At 43.5% G+C, this 15,848-nt stretch overlaps 1 protein-coding gene across 2 annotated transcripts in view; it reads left to right on the top strand.

Moving 5' to 3' along the window:
* The window catches only part of KIF26B (kinesin family member 26B), a 525,171-nt gene that overhangs the window by 362,041 nt on the left and 147,282 nt on the right, over positions 1–15,848 (top strand). For both annotated transcript variants that reach the window (XM_024976712.2, XM_024976713.2), the window contains one exon: positions 6,629–6,812. In XM_024976712.2, coding sequence (XP_024832480.1) covers positions 6,629–6,812 — 184 coding nt within the window. The remainder of the gene's footprint in view (positions 1–6,628; positions 6,813–15,848) is intronic.

Here is a 15,848-nt window from a genome sequence, read left to right as displayed (position 1 = left end):
CTGTACTTTGTGGTACAAACACCTTCTCTGCTTGTCTCACAGGACTGAGTGTGATGGATGTGACAGTATGTGAAAAAGGCTTTAGAAAGAGTGAAACATTCCAAGGTCTAAGCATTTCTAGAACTTCAGATACATAGTCTTGGGACTTTGCATATGTTCCTTTAATTCCAAAGGCTGGATCAATTAAGAAGCCCTGAGTTGGGTACACACCAGTGGTCCCCAACCCTTTTGGCATCAGAAACTGGTTTCATGGCAGACAATTTTTCCATGGACCGGGGGTCATGGAGATTATTTTGGGATGATTCAAGTGTATTACATTTATTGTATACTTTATTTCTGCTATTATTACGTCAGTAATAATGCAGTGATAAAGTCAATACTAATGGCATCCAGAAGGAAAGACCACGCTGCACAGCAGCGTCTCATTAAGTGTTAAGACATAGGCTCTCAATTGCCTCTTAATTGCTGAAGCCTTAAGGAGTTGATAAGGGCAACTTGTAGAAACCTTGAATGGGTAAAGTTTTAAGAGAAGAATAGGGGTAAATTCATAGAGATTATCACTCTGGGGTAATGCTGTGCAGCAAGTTGCAAAAATCAATCTATTTGCAAATTATAATAGTGTCTGGCTGCCGTGTCTTAATACAATATCGTTTGAGGTTAACCGTCAGCCATGTTTTGCCTCCTAGCAGTAAACATTTTATTTGAAGTCATGTCATGAATTATCTTCCTACACTAATGAAATGGATCATTTACATAAAAATCTGAAAAACCCCAAGACCCATATGCTTTTTGGTCTCCGGAGGCATGGAAATGACCTCAGTGACAGCCAATTAGAAAATGGAAAGGTGAAGGAGGACGCTTTTTATTCCCTGTTTGGAGAATTTCCAGAATGAGAAATGGCAGTGCCGGAATACTTTTAAATAGGCATTATTTCAAAATGAAGGCTAACTGATTTTTTTTTTAACACGTAGATGGATATCTTAACTATTTCCAGAGGGCTTTGCCTCAGACCACTGGTTCTTGTCACACACCCTTCCTATTTATAATCTGTTCTATTTTCTTCTACCCCTGTGTCTCTGACCCCATGGATTTCCTGGGAGCTGCTGTGATCTGTCATGTCATTGCTCATTTACCAGACAGTCTTAATCCTCAGAGCATTGAAATATTTTATAATGGCGCATAAGCCATCGGAGCCTATGACAGCCCTGGCCATTTCACTTTAAATTGCCACGTGGATTGTCTTTTTACCTGCTGACGCTGGCGATTTTACCACTCTCATCTCCCTCCTGGGTCAGGACCCTCTCTGGGCAACAGATGGGGCAGTTCTAAGGGCCTCACCCTGCCCTCCTCTTGAGCAGTTTTTCAGATGATGTCTCACCAGTCAATTGCTTGGGTTCAATTTATTTGAACCCAGTTTGAATGACCTCTTAATTTTCATGAAGCTGTCACCCACCTATATGATCATCTCACAGTTGAACACCCCCTTCAGACAGGATGAAATGCTCTGAGTATTGTTAGCAAACACGGTACTTAGAATTTTTTAAAGGATGAAGAATCCTTAGAAAAACAACTGTACTACCTGATATTCCTGCTTGATATTCTCTAAGGAGAGTTCTATTCTTCACGAAGCTAACGATTCTTACAATATTGTTAGGGCAATATTTTAGTAAACTCTAGACACTAAGCGGGGTAGACCCCAACTTAATTCTCATGGGATGCGTTTAGAATGAAGGGCTTGCCATTTAAACACTCCATAATTCTGAAAATCCAAGGTCAAATAGTCTATCACATAAATGCAAAAAAAGAAAAAGGTACCCTATAAGTTCCCACCTCTGATCTGTATAATCTAAAGCTCTCCCCCACCTAAACCAATTAAATTAACTAGATAATTATTTACCTCTTTCTTTTTGATCTGGGTAGATCTGGCCAGGGGGAACAAGGAACCATCCCCTTTGAAGGTCATCTCAATTCTAAACTGATTCCTGAATTCGGATGGCATCACACTGATGTGTTAGGATAATTGTCCCCTGTGTGAGACGAGTAAGGATGGAGAGAAAGGGTAGAGCCCAGAGGGAAGCACTGAGCTCGCTAGGTTTAAATTCTTGCCAAGTTCACATTATTGCTCCTCTCCTCAGACTGATAATGCTTGGTGTGGCGTCACTTTCTTTATAGCTGTTCAGTGAATATTAATTTCATCCTGCTGGAGAGGCCACTTTTTTTTTTAATTGAAATAAGGTTCAGAGAATTAAGTGAAGCCCAGGGATAGTTAAAGATGTGTGCAGGGCTGAATAGCTGTAGGAAATATGTGATACAGTCCATGCCAAGAATGAGTCAAGTAAATATTACTTCTCACAGTTTTTAGGTTAACTTTTTGTTGTTTAAAATCTTATCAAACGACATACTCGTCTGTTCCTGTCCCTTAAAAAAAAAAAAAAAAAGAACCTGTGAGGCATTAATTACACAAAATAATTGCTAGCCAAAATGTCTTTACCTTTTCAATTCTTTCATGACTGCTGCTCCTTTATGCCACTGAATAATACAAGTGTATATGAACGATTTCTGTCTCTTAAACTTGGCCCATCTGTGTGTCATTGAAGTGCTCTGTAAAAACAGCAGAAGCTGCTGGCTTCCAAGAAATTGAAACATATAAAATAGAGATCAAATAGCTGGTTAGGATGATGTCGAAATGAAAATAAAATGTTCTTATGCAATATATGGCTCTAAACTGTGATTTCTAAGCTCTAGCATACTTCTTATTTCATATATATGCTTTAGGTTTTGTATTATTTTTTTGTAACTGTGATGTGAGCAAAGTTTCCCCCTTGAAATTTCATATATGTTTTAAGAAGGAAGTAGTTTTTATGTATTCTCAAATAATTTTCTGCATTACAGTTTTTCTGCATTGAAGCCAACAGAGGCTTCCCTGAATGGAATAGAGATTTCAGGGATCATTTCAGTGTCTTTGCATCGGAAGAAATTTTGGAAATCATACTACGTTCCCAGTGCCTGCTTTCATCTCCCTGGTATTCCCTGTAAATGGCTTTCTAGCCACTACTTGGACACTTGGGATGATAAAAGCTATTTCAAGAAGCAGACCCATCACTAATGGGTTACTCCGATTTTTAGAAAGATGCCCCCTTTACTTATATCCCACAAATGCCCTTACATTTCAGCTGCCTGTTTTTCTACCTGTTCAGAGATGATCTGATGCAATATGGGGAACAGAGACCTAGATTCAGTCTCAGTTCCACTGTTTATTATTATATTCCTTCAAAGTACCATCTATTAAGTACTTCCTGTATACTAAACCCTTTACCTGTACTCTTATTTAATTTCATAAACGTCTATAAAATAAATAATTTTTTTGTTCTGTCTTCCTATGCAGAAATGAGGCTCGATAATATGTGTAATAATGATAATGATGATGATAATATTACTAAGTACCAACTATACGCTCGGGTGCTATGCTGGACCCTTTATATAAACATTATCAGAATTTAAGTAACTTACCTATCACCTACCTAGTGGCTGAAGAAGCTAGATGTTCAAATAAAGTCAGATACTCAAAGGACTTTGGATTTAACTCTTTAAGACTCATTTATTTGTCTGTTAAATGGGAGTACTGTTAGTATCTTCTTTACAAAGTTTGCTGAGATTCAAAATATTGGCCTGAGTAGGGTATCAGAAGGACCTCTGATAGGTCAAGTAAAATGGGGCTGAGGACCATGACATTTAGCAATCATGAGGTCATTTGTGGCCTTGAAAAGAGCTGTGTCAGAGGAGATATGGGATGGATGCCTGGTAGGGAAGAGTTTATAGGCAATGGGAGGAGGTGAACTGGAGAAAACAACACTTTCCATGAATTCTGCTGCAAAGATGAGCAAGAAAACAGAACGGTAGCTGGCTGGGTAAGAAGGATGAAGAGAAAGACCTGTGTTTTATTTCTGAAGACAGAAGAAATAGCAGCATGTTTGTCTACTTTTGGGATTGATCTAGTAATAGAGCAAAATTTTGATATTATATGAATATCAAATATCAAACATTATATTAATATCAGGAGAGAGACAGAGGAATGAAACCTTGGCTCCTTGGGAATGCCCTTTATACACTTTAATTTCAAGGACCCTCTCTTTCCTCCTCTGCAGGGTCTATGTGGGGGGAGTAAGTGGGTGTGGGTAGTACAGATAAGAGAAATGACAAAAAGCGTCTCTTCCGAGCTGCCTTTCAAAGTGTCACTCCCTTCTCCTCTCTGTCTCCACTTTTGGACTAGGAACCCCCAACTGGTGGGGAAGTGTGAACCACAGCAATTCCTTGGTCCTTTTACCACTATCTGAAAGAATCCTAACGTGAATGGATAAGCACATGATCCATTCAGTTCAGATCATCATCTTCGCCCTTCTTCCTAACGCTCCTGTGTCTGTGGGCACCCTGACTTGAAAGCAGTGAGAGGTTGCTGTCAGTAGAACGTGATGTCCACACACACACCTCTGGATGAGTCACTGTTTGTTCAAGGAGAAAATCCCACAGAGTAATGAAAACTCCCAAGAGATGCGCCAGACTGGTCACCGAACAATCCCACTTCACCTTTAATTTTAGAGGGGCAGTATCAGAAAGAGTGGCAATGAAAGCATGAGAAAAAATTACTCCTATGTGTTTTTTTTTTTTTTTTTTTTTGCTGATTGGGGAAAGAAAGCACTGTGGAAATGTCCTTCTAGTGCCCTTCATTTTTCATCATCTTACATAGATTCACTATAGAGGTCCCTAAGTTTGGCCTTGGGACTGTTAGGGTATCATTCCATCAAAATCTGTCATTCTTCATGCATCAGTCCTCTGAAAATCACTCTTGTGAAAAAGATGTTCAATTTCACATCTAAGAAAAAAATTAAGCTTTGAAGTGGTAATTCTATTTGCTGTATTTGTGCAGTGGCCATTTTGTAGCTCAGGAGATTTGTCAAAAGCATGCCAGTTACTGATACAAAATTAAAATTAACCAGTCCAGAGCTTTAAGATTCATACATGAAGAGGGAAAGTGGTGGGAAGTGGGGAGGGGTGGAAACAATGCTGATTTAATCTTTTTGAGCTACTTTGCTTGTGACTTGTTATGCAGTTGGTAAAAACACAGGATGGATTATAAGGTTTTGATGTGTAGAATACATCAAAACAAAATACCATTTGTTTTAAGCAGCAGCTAAAATGTTTCTTCACCTTTGGTAAGGAAACTGGAATTCTTAGAACAAGAATATAGTGTGAGAACACCAAGAATGAATCTAGAAGTAAGTGTGTTATAGTCTGTGCCTTTGCCTTATTTTCCCCTCTCCTCTATGATAAGATTGTCGTATTTCAGATGTTGTAGGACACTACGGAGAAGGCAACGGCACCCCACTCCAATACTCTTGCCTGGAAAATCCCATGGACGGAGAAGCCTGGTAGGCTGCAGTCCATGGGGTCGCTAAGAGTCGGGCACAACTGAGCAACTTCACTTTCACTTTTCACTTTCCTGCATTGGAGAAGGAAATGGCAACCCACTCCAGTGTTCTTGCCTGCAGAATCCCAGGGACAGGGGAGCCTAATGGGCTGCCATCTCTGGGGTCGCACAGAGTCGGCCACGACTGAAGCGACTTAGCAGCAGCAGCAGGAGGACATTCTAATGAGGGAAGATGTGATGAGAACAACAAATGTTATTAACGACGGCAGCGCCCTCCCTCCCACCTTTTCGTTTGCATCCTCTGCCACCTTTGTGAGTTCTGACTCTGTCACCCCTTGCTCTTGCCCATGAATTGCATTTTGTAGTGAAAGAGCACCCTGCACAAAAGCCTGCTTTCCTCATGAGCTGCCCCTAGTCTCAGGACCCTTCCTAATTCTGATTAGGTGTTATGTTTCTTTAGCAGCTTGATTTATATTTCCCCACTGCACTGGGGTCTGTGTTTTTCTTCCACAATCACATCCATAGCATACCTTGAATGGTCACCACGTGGTTCTTCCTCAGACCAGTCTGGATTTTACAACGTGTTAGAGTTTCTAAGAAACTCATAAGGTCTCTCACACTTGAGTTTATACCAGAAGTTATGAAATGATTAACCTAATTGGTACTGCTTATCCCCAAAGATGGCCAGCTTTATTCATGCTTAAGCTGAATGTTCGTGGATAATAAGCAGTTCTTTGTGGATGGAGGCTGCAGAACCATGTGAGGTCATGGTGTTGCTCTGCCATGTGAAGGATCGGGCAGCTCCCTGGGTTCACTCATGGTGCTACTGGCAAAGAACCTGCCTTTCAGTGCAGGAAACGCAAGAGATGTGGGTTTGATCCTTGGGTCAGGAAGATTTCCCCCTGGCAGAGGAAATGGCAACCCATTCCAGTATTGTTCCCTGGAGAATTCCATGGACAGAGGGCCCTGGCAGGCTGCAGTCCATAGGGTCACACCATCGGACATGACTGAAGCGGTGGCACAGCATGGCATGCACAACATGGTCACAATTAGGGGCTACCACCTGGCCCTCGGAGGAAGAGAGAGAACTGTTTACTGCAGTAAGAACTAGGGGCTTCTTAAGGGAAAGGACATAAAGTGACCCTAGCATGTCTGATTGTGCCACACTTTTTCCTTTATGGTCTTTTTTCTTTTTCCCTCCAGAGCTGCCCAGAAGTTAAATCTCTCATCTAAGAAGAAGAAACATCGGCCTTCCACTTCTTCTGTTGCTGAACCACCTCTCTTTGCCACCAGCTTCAGCGGGATTCTCCAGACGTCCCCACCCCCGGCCCCGCCCTGCCTGCTGAGGGCCGTCAACAAGGTGAAGGACACCCCAGGCCTGGGCAAGGTAGGCACCTGGGCCGTATCCACTCAGGTTTCGACTGTGGGGTTCTGTGTCAAAGCCAGGGAAGAGAATGGGGGCTCAGTTGGATAATTAAAACAAGAAGGTGACAGGGAGAGAAGGACACAAAATGAAATTCATTGGGAAGGACTGTAAAATTTTCCTTTATAAGTGGTAAATTAAGACATTCCATCTATTGGAGATGTGGTTTGATTTTGGCAGAAAAAAAAAAAAAAAACCACCTCAGCCTTGTATTGATTGACAGAAGTGTAACCAATTAAAGAAAATACCCCAAAGCACAAAAGATGGAAGGCAGAAGCAGGAGAGACCAAGAGACCGTACAGGAATAAGACATAAAGATGCTCTGTCATTTCCCTGCAACACTTTCATTGTTCCTCCCCGTTAGAGAAATCACAAGTTCTTCTTTTGAACCAGACCACTGATGGGATTTCTGGGGAGCATTTGCTGTGTGCTGTTCTAGCCAAGAAACGCAATTTTGAATTGTTACAGTTACTTAGAGATGAGGCACATAATGAGATGTAGGGACACCATTTCAAGACCTGGCTCAGCTGTGTTTAGGATAACTTTGTTTTTATATGTCATCTCTTAACTCTCTCTTCTGAGGTGAACGTCTGGGTGAAGTGACTTACAGTTTACTCTTCAATGGATAAATAACCTAGGACTTATTAAAAACATTTAGCTGAAGAAAGGGGTGGTTGTTTTCTTTCTTTTGCTTTCATCACAAGTAGGCTGGACCATGCCACCTCGCCAGTCTCTCACCAGACTCAACAGCACTCATTTTGGAAGCTGTAGGTCTTGCTGAGGGGAGTGACTGCTCAACTATGTGGACTAAGATTTATTTGTTGTTGCTGTGGTTCAGTCGCTTAGTCTTGTCTGACTCTTTGCGACTGCATGGACTGCAGCACGCCGGGCTTCCCTGTCCTTCACTACCTCCAAGAGTTTGCTTAAACTCTTGAGTCGATGATGCCATCCAACCCTCTCATCCCCTGTCACCCTCTTCTCCTCCTGCCCTCAATCTTTCTCAGCATCACGTTCTTTTCCAGTAAGTGGGCTCTTTGCATCAGATGGCCAAAGTATTGGAGCTTCAGCTTCAATGTCAGTCCTTCCAATGAATATTCAGGGTTGATATCCTTTAGGATTGACAGGTTTGATCTCCTTGCAGTCCAAGGGACTCTCAAGAGTCTTCTCTGGCACCACAGTTTGAAAACATCAATTCTTCAGCACTCAGCATTCTTTATGGTCCAACTCTCACATCCATACATAACTCCTGGAAGATTTTCCTCATTTGGGTCACTGATTCCCTTTCCCCTTGACCCTCAATGAGGTTATTCCCAGGTTCACGGTCTTCAGTGGCCTCAGCCTGATTTGTGGTCCTTCTGGAATTTACCCCACGCCCTCTGCCCTTCTTCCTTCCTGCTTTTCTCTCTTCTCCTGCTTCCTCCCATATCTTACCACCCTCAATTTCACCACCCACTGGGAAAGTACTAACTTGCTAATCTACTCTGCTACTCTTGCCAACAAAGTTTACATTTTAAGATTATGTTGAATAGAGCAATATTCTTTTTTTTTTTTTTTAATCACTCTATTTCCAACTAACCAACTACACCAAACTCCTCTCCAAGTATCAAGCATGCCATATTCTTTCTGGTCTTTGCACACAGTAATTTTTACTTCAGGTATTCCCTCCATCTCTGTCAGACACATGGTCCAACTTTTAAAAATCAGTTTGAAAGTGAAAGTCACTCAGTTGTGTCCAACTCTTTGTGGCCCCATGGACTATACAGTCCATGGAATTAATTCTTCAGGCCAGAATACTGGAGTGGGTTGCTTTTCCCTTCTTCAGGGGATCTTCCCAATTCAGGGATCGAACCCAGATCTCCCACATAGCAGGCAGATTCTTTACCAACTGAGCTATGAGGGAAAGCCCAAAAATCAGTTTAGTACCTTCTTTAAGAAAGTGAAATCAGTTATTGAATGAATTTCTACTGTGCCCTCTTCCTTCTTTAGTCCCAAGAAATGCTTATTCTGGGCTTCCCAGGTGACTCAGCAGTAAAGAATTTGTCTGCCAATGTAGGAGACTCAGGAGATGCAGGTTCAATCCCTTGATCGGGAAGATCCCTGGAGAAGGAAATAGCAGCTCACTCCAGTATTCTTACCTGGAAAATCACACAGACAGAGGAGCCTGGTGGGTTACAGTCCATAATGCTTATTCTAAGGGAAGGCATTCAATCCTGGAATGCTCCATGACATTGGATAGGACTTTCCTAAGCCCAGAGGTAAAGCAGGAAGCGAGGAAGCAGGGCAGTGGCCTGGGCTCAGCCTACAAGAGCTGCTGAGCATCACCAGCCATGGAAGGAAATGGAGGAAACCGCATGAGCAGGACTCACATGGGTGGTAGTGGCACCCCTTTGGGGGCACACGGAGGTCATACTGGATGGCTGATAGACTGCCTTCTAAGAAGGATGGATACAAGTAACAGCAGGGCTTAAAAAAATGTTTTTTTAATTTAATTGTGGTAAGGTACACATAACAGAAAATTTACCGTCTGAATTATTTTTAAGTGTGCATGGACTTTGGTTTAGCTAAGAGGAGTTTGGAACTTTAATGCCAAAGCTGAACCACCCTGAACAAAGTGACATCAAATTCCCACTGCAGTGTCCTTTTCCTTTCCTGCTCTCCTTCCTACTTCTCTTCTGAGTGTATGTGAACCAGTATTTAACTGCTGTCACTCTAAAGAGGTAGCCAACTATTAGCCAACCTGGGGCACCCATGTACCCCCACTATGACCCTGTCCAGGATGCGTCAAAATGAACCACATAAGAAACCATCCTCCTCCGTCTGTGACAGTGGCCCAGTCTGTGGTTTCTAAAATGGTTGTTGCAGATATACATTCAGGTGGACCTGGGCCCCGAGCATAGGACCTTCCGTCCCTGCTTCCCCAATCCCGGCGCCCCTTCCTGGAATTCTGAGACAAAGGATCAGGGCATCAGGAGGGGCCTTAACCATCAGAAGGACTGTTTGCAGCCACGATGAGCCAGGGCTTGAATGAAAATAATCTGGGGGGCACTGGTTTGATCTTGATTCCAAGATGTACTATATGTAGTGATCAGATAGACATATAAGTAAGATAAGCAGCATGAGACCAGGTATACCTACAACTAATATTAAAGTCATTCATAACCTAAAGCTCACAAATGATACCCTTACTTTTTTTAAAAGCAAAATACTGTCCGTCTCACTCATTTGCAGTCCAATGTGCTCTTTTGAATGGGAGAGAAAGGGTGACATTACCAGCCAGGAATGCAGGAAGCCAGAGTTTGTCCATGGAAGTGGGGTTATCAGGCTGAGTGTCTCAGAAGATGACAGGTGTGACTTCTGCCTGACGATCGACCTCGCGGCAGCTTTCCAGCTGAGCATGGAGACGTAGGCACTGGTGGAGAGGAAGTGACAGCCGGAGGGGGTATGGTTTCTGGAAGGCAGTGTCATTATATACTTTAACTTGAAAACGTGTGTGATTGAAACCAGAGGTAGAGAAGTACACCTCCTCCTGCCTCCTCCCTCGGAGGCGTGTGCTTCTCAGAGTGCGAGACGCCCATGACTCTGCCACGCTGGCACCAGTGGCCTGAACTTAGCGGAGGTCCATTTACCAGCTCATGCTTTTCTCACACCCTGATAGTCCACCACTATGAGGAACTGCATTCTTGTGCTGAGTCGCTCAGCTGTGTCCAACTCTTCGAGACCCCAGGGGCTGTAGCCCATCTGTCCGTGGGATTTCCCAGGCATATTCCCAGGCAGAAATACCCGAGTGCATTGCCAGTTCCTTCTCCAGCATTCTTGTTGTTGTTGTTCAGTTGCTCAGTCGTGTCCAACTCTTTGCAACCCCATGGACTGCAGCATGCCAGGCTGCCCTGTCCTTCACCATCTCCCGAAACGTACTCAAGCTCATGTCCATCGAGTCAGTGATGCCATCCCACCCATCTCGTCCTCTGTCATCCCCTTCTCATCCTGCCTTCTATCTTTCCCAGCATCAGCATTCTTCTTACCTATATGGAAAAATCCCTGTCAATTTATCTCTGTTGCACAATTTACATATTAACATTTCAAAGAAATACAGTGGAGTTTCATATAGAACATAAAGAATTGCCACTATTACATTTGAAGTATAAAAGTTTCATAGAATTGCCAAATTCTCAATTTGGCAATTTGGTAACTCAGTTATTTAACCTGGGGGTGGGGTTTTTGAGGCCCAGTGAGGAGCAAGTCCAGCCCAGCCCCAATTCTCATCTTCAACCACCGAGGACTTCCTCAGGAGACCCGAAGACACCTTTTGTGGGTTCGTTTACAGTTACCCCCAGGAAAACTGAGGCCCTGAGGGAGCAGGAGATTTCCCAGTGCCCCCTGAGTTAAACCCAGGGGTCAGGACCTGTGAGACATTTTATTCCCTTCTGTTTCACGTGACCTTTAAAAACTTGAGTGGAGACAATAAAGTAACGGGACCATAAGGGCAGCAGAATGAACTGGGAACCAGTCACCTTCATCCTGTAGAGGACAGGCTTCCCTTTTCAGAATCGTGGTTGAGAGGGAAAGGGCAGTGATGGGCCAGGGTAGACACATAGCAAGTCAGGAGTGCCCCACCCTCCCCTCCTCTCATCCCACTGCCGTCTGTCTCCAGCAAGAACTTTCCTCCCTCACCCCACCAGGCCCTCCACCCAGAGTTATTGCTGGCTGCCAAGTGCTTCTTGAGGCAGAAGCTTTTCTGGAGACCACAGTGATGGACAGACTTGGGTAACTTCAGTGTACCTGGAGCTGAAGCACAGTACATACACACACAGGAAATATCTCAGAATCCCCAGCACCTAGAGTAATACTTGGCACACAGCAAATGTTTATTGAGCATCTTCTATGGCTCAGATGGTAAAGAATCTGCCTGCAGTGTGGAAGACCAGAGTTCGATTCCTGGGTCAGGAAGATCCCCTGGAGAAGGAAATGGCTACCTGCTCTAGTATTCTTGCGCGGAGAATTCCATGGACAGAGGAGCCTGGTGGACTACAGTCCATGGGGTCGCAGAGTCCGACATGACTGAGCTGGTAACATTTTCACTTTTCTATGTGTCAGGCCCTGTGCTGAGCACTAGGCTTGCCACGATGGACATACAGGCAGAATCCCTGCCCTGACAGCACTTACAGTCTCATCATTTTAATAGTCAGTCTTAGACATCTCACTGACTTGGACCAAGATGAAGGATGTTTGACTTAAGGAAAACTTGGAATCACAGACTTCAAGTAATTCTGTCTAACTTTCAAGTTATATAAAGAAGCTATAGTACTAAGTGGTTGTGCAGAGACATTCTTAATGAACAGATAAAGATGATTAGTGGATCAAAGCAGCTTAGTCCCTGTTTATATTTCATGGGTTTGACTTTATGTAAATGATATTTCTAATCTGTTTGAAAATGGTTCCTTCTCCTAAGTCAGTAAAAGCTCTTCATGAAATTTGTTTGCACAATTAATTAACATCCATGTTTAAGGTTCATTTGTTAGTGTGTCACAGATTAATGTCAGAGCTCTTAGTGTTGGATTACAAGCTTCGAGAGCAAAGCGTATATTATCTGTTTAACTCACTCAGTATTTGGCCCTGCAGCCCCACCATGGGGGCATATATGCTTTCAAGGGTGAGAGTGGTGATAGTGACTGTTACATTGCTGCTGCTGCTACTGCTGCTGCTAAGTCGCTTCAGTCGTGTTCGACTCTGTGCGACCCCAGAGACGGCAGCCCACCAGCCTCCCCCATCCCTGGGATTCTCCAGGCAAGAACACTGGAGTGGGTTGCCATTTCCTTCTCCAATGCAGGAAAGTGAAAAGTGAAAGTGAAGTCGCTCAGTCGTGTCTGACTCTCAGCGACCCCATGGACTGCAGGCCACCAGGCTCCTCCGTCCATGGGATTTTCCAGGCAAGAGTACTGGAGTGGGGTGCCATTGCCTTCTCCGGACAGTTACATTAGGGATGGTTAATTCTCCTTTTCCTAGAAGAATTCCTGAAAGGAAATGCATGAAGCATGAAGGGAAAAGAGACCTTCTCTTCCTCCATGATCTCCAAGAATGCCTTGAAAGAATGGAATCACCAACTCTCTGCCTTTGTTCCCTCAAATATGCTTTGTGAATACAAGAAAACTCCTATAGGTGTGTGCTAGCAACAGGGAAGACTTCCCAGGTGGCTCAGTGGTAAAGAGCCCGTCTGCCAATGTAGGAGATGTTAAGAGATGCGGGTTCAATCCCTGAGTTGGGAAGATCCCCTGGAGGGGGGCATGGCAACCCACTCCAGTATTCTTGTCTGGAGAATTCCATGAACGAAGGAGCCTGGCGGGCTACAGTCCATGGGGTCGCAAAAGAGCCAGATATGACTGAGCAACGGAACAACAATAGCAGCAAGGGAACAGACTCTTTAGAATTTGAAAAGATCATAAAAATTGGATGAAAGAAACATGAAGAATTATGGAAAATTGAACTGGAACCAGGTTGAGGTGGGCTTGTCATACTCGGTTTGCTCAGTGAGTATCTGTAGACATACTGTGTTCCAGGTACTGCAGGAGGCACCACCGCTGGGGACAGTACACAGAAGCTGATGGGCTGCTCTGGGCCACATGCCTGCGAAGGGGAGAAGGGGTGTATATCCTGGTCTCCAGGGACCCCAGCCTCCTGTGAAAATGCTTGCCTGGCGTTCAGCCTCAGCCACCTCTCCTGAGCTACAAATGCTGTTTTCTTCTCCTGGGGACCCCCCTTTGCCTAGTTTCTGGGTAGAAGAAGAGTTGTGGTGCCCGTCATGCTGGATCCTGACCACCACTCATGCCCGTACATCTGTGCATTTCTGAAGCATTTCACTAAGACTTCTCTGTAGACAGTGCAGCCCCAAGGCAGGCAGTTCTGAGGAGTCCTCAGAGTTGTGGTTTAGAAACAGACTTACTTGTCTGGCTAGATTATTTTTCTTAGGGAATATAGGTGGGAGCCACTATTCTTCTTCACGTGTGAAGTTGCTTCAGTTGTGTCCTAATCTGCGACCCTATGGACTGTAGTCTGCCAGGCTGCTCTGTCCATGGGTTTCTCCTTTCAAGAATACTGGAGTGGGTTGCCATTTCCTTCTCCAGAAAATCTTCCCAACTCAGGGATCAAACCTGTATCTTTTATGTTTCCTGCACTGGCAAGCAGTTTTTGTTTTGTTTTGTTTTGTTTTTTTACCACTAGTGCCACCTGGGAAGCCCTTCTTCCCAGAGCTTGATTTTCAGTCATCTGCCTCTTATTTAGCACTACTTTTCAAACTCTGTTACAGCATATTTTGACCCTATTTTTTAAAAATCTATGACAAACCTAGACAGTGTGTTAAAAGCAGAGATATCACCTTACTAACAAAGGTCCATGTAGTCAAAGCTGTGGTTTTTCCAGTAGTCATGTACGGATGTGAGAGTTGGACCTTAAAGAAGGCTGAGTGCTGAAGAATTGATGCTTTCGAACTGTGGTGCAGGAGAAGACTCTTGAGTGTCTCTTGGACTGCAAGGAGATCAAACCAGATCAATCCTAAAGTAAATCAACCCTGGATATTCATTGGAAGAACTGATACTGAAGCTCCAATAATTTGGCCACTTGATACGAAGAACTGATTTATTGGAAAAGACCCTGATGCTGGGAAAGATTGAAGTCAAAAAGAAAATGGGGGGTGGCAGAGGATGAGATAGTTAGAAAGCATCACCGACTCAAAGAACATAAATTTGCACAAACTCTGGGAGACAGTGGAGAACAGAGGAGCCTGGCGTGCTACAGTCCATGGGATCACAAGGAGTTGGATGTGACTTAGCAACTGAACAACAACAAAACATAAAGCATATTCTCTAAATAACATCTCCCCCTCTGCACACAAACACGCACTCACTCTCACTCACTGCTTGGCTCATGTTACCAGGTCCTATATTGTCTAGACTTAGTTTAATTCTAAACTTCCCCTTATTTGGTGTGTAGACTATAGGATAGAAAAAAATAAATGAACCATGTGTGGTTTTCAGTAGAGATTCTTTCCCTTTACAGATTTATTAACATTTTTAGAGCAGAAGTCATTCAATTACTAAGCCCTTGTGACACTGTAAGGAAGAAGAAGCCAAGATTCCCGTTCAGTTTATGTTCTGATTACAAGAGGATAACAATAAAACTGAAAATTTGATTAAAATTTTAAATAAGATCTTTTTTAAAGTTCTAATGAAGCTCTCATTCATTTGTTCAACAAGTAGAAGTGGCCAATATAGCTCTTGCTTGTTCAGGAAGTGATGCCAGGCAATACCAAGGAGAAAATTTCATGCCTTCCAACTCACCAAGGTCAGAGTTATTGAAATAGTATGCAAATGATAAAATTCATCATTTCTTCCTTTCCTCATCCTAAAACTTTACCAAAGCAAAGAGAAAAGATTTGAGTCAGCCTTTAACATTCATTTCCAGCGTCCTAATGTGATGGAAAATTTTGGATCTCACTGCTCACTCACCAGGGATTACTCTCCCCACTCCCTTAAACATGCCAGACAGTAGAAAGGAATCTAAGCTTTCTATTTTGGTGTGCTTTTGTGGGTTGGGGAGAAATAGACTGCCTAAATAAAACATGCTCATTCATCAGGATAGCTGGCTTGATAGCTTTGAAAATTGAATTGTTAGCTCTTCTGGGAAATAAACTCATGTGAACTTCCACTCCCTAATTACAGTTCTTTTCTATGCTCTGTTGGTTTTGGTTGAGTCGGCTAAGCTCCTGTAGTTAGTTTGGGTTTTTTTCTCCTTTCTTTCTTTCTTGTTTTGACCCCTTCTCCAACCTGTATCTCCAGAGAAAGGAGACTTGAAGAAAATGTCCTGACTCATTAATCTTTGCGGTTTCTTCACCATCACCACTCTGCCGTCCGCATCTCTCCTAGAGCCCGCCTTCCCTTGAGCATGCATGGTATGCTGCTGCAACACCGGACCCCCAAGCTCAGGAACTGTGGGTGCCCTGCTGGGAGG

Source organism: Bos taurus, chromosome 16, assembly GCF_002263795.3.
Source record: "Bos taurus isolate L1 Dominette 01449 registration number 42190680 breed Hereford chromosome 16, ARS-UCD2.0, whole genome shotgun sequence".
Classification (NCBI taxonomy): domain Eukaryota; kingdom Metazoa; phylum Chordata; class Mammalia; order Artiodactyla; family Bovidae; genus Bos; species Bos taurus.
This window is presented reverse-complemented; position numbering and strand designations above follow the sequence as displayed.